At 69.8% G+C, this 424-nt stretch overlaps 1 protein-coding gene across 1 annotated transcript in view; it reads right to left on the reverse strand.

The window, feature by feature from the left end:
- The window catches only part of SHE (Src homology 2 domain containing E), a gene marked incomplete at its 5' end in the record, with an annotated part of 1649 nt that overhangs the window by 183 nt on the left and 1042 nt on the right, over window positions 1-424 (reverse strand). The window contains 1 exon segment of the mRNA XM_009074146.1: window positions 337-419. Coding sequence (XP_009072394.1) covers window positions 337-419 — 83 coding nt within the window.

Genomic DNA, 424 nt, shown 5'->3' on the forward strand with positions numbered 1-424 from the left:
GGCCATCGGCTCTGCTGCGGGCGCCCGCCTGCCCCGCGGCCGCATCCACCCCTGTTTGTTCCCGTCCCGCTCCGATTGTTTCGGCTCCAGGGGCTCTACTTCCTCAGGAAGGAAACGCCGCTGGCGCTCCCGACAATGTGCCGCCCCTCCAGGATGCCTGAATCCCCCCCAGGGTCGGGGGGTGCCGATGCCGGGGTTGGGTGCTCCCTCCCCATCAGGGCTCTGGGGGGTTCCTGCCGCAGCATCCCCCGAGCGTGGCACTTGTCACATCCCCCCCAGGGTGAGACACCCCTCACCGGGGGCAGGAGCCCCTCTCTGTGCCCCCCACACACTCACTTGAGCGCGATGGAGTACTTGCCGCTGCCGGTCTCGCTGGTGCGCACCAGGTATCCTGCCTCCCGGCACGGCTGCAGCCTGCTCTCCG

Source organism: Acanthisitta chloris, unplaced genomic scaffold (assembly GCF_000695815.1).
Source record: "Acanthisitta chloris isolate BGI_N310 unplaced genomic scaffold, ASM69581v1 scaffold34224, whole genome shotgun sequence".
In the NCBI taxonomy this organism is placed as follows: domain Eukaryota; kingdom Metazoa; phylum Chordata; class Aves; order Passeriformes; family Acanthisittidae; genus Acanthisitta; species Acanthisitta chloris.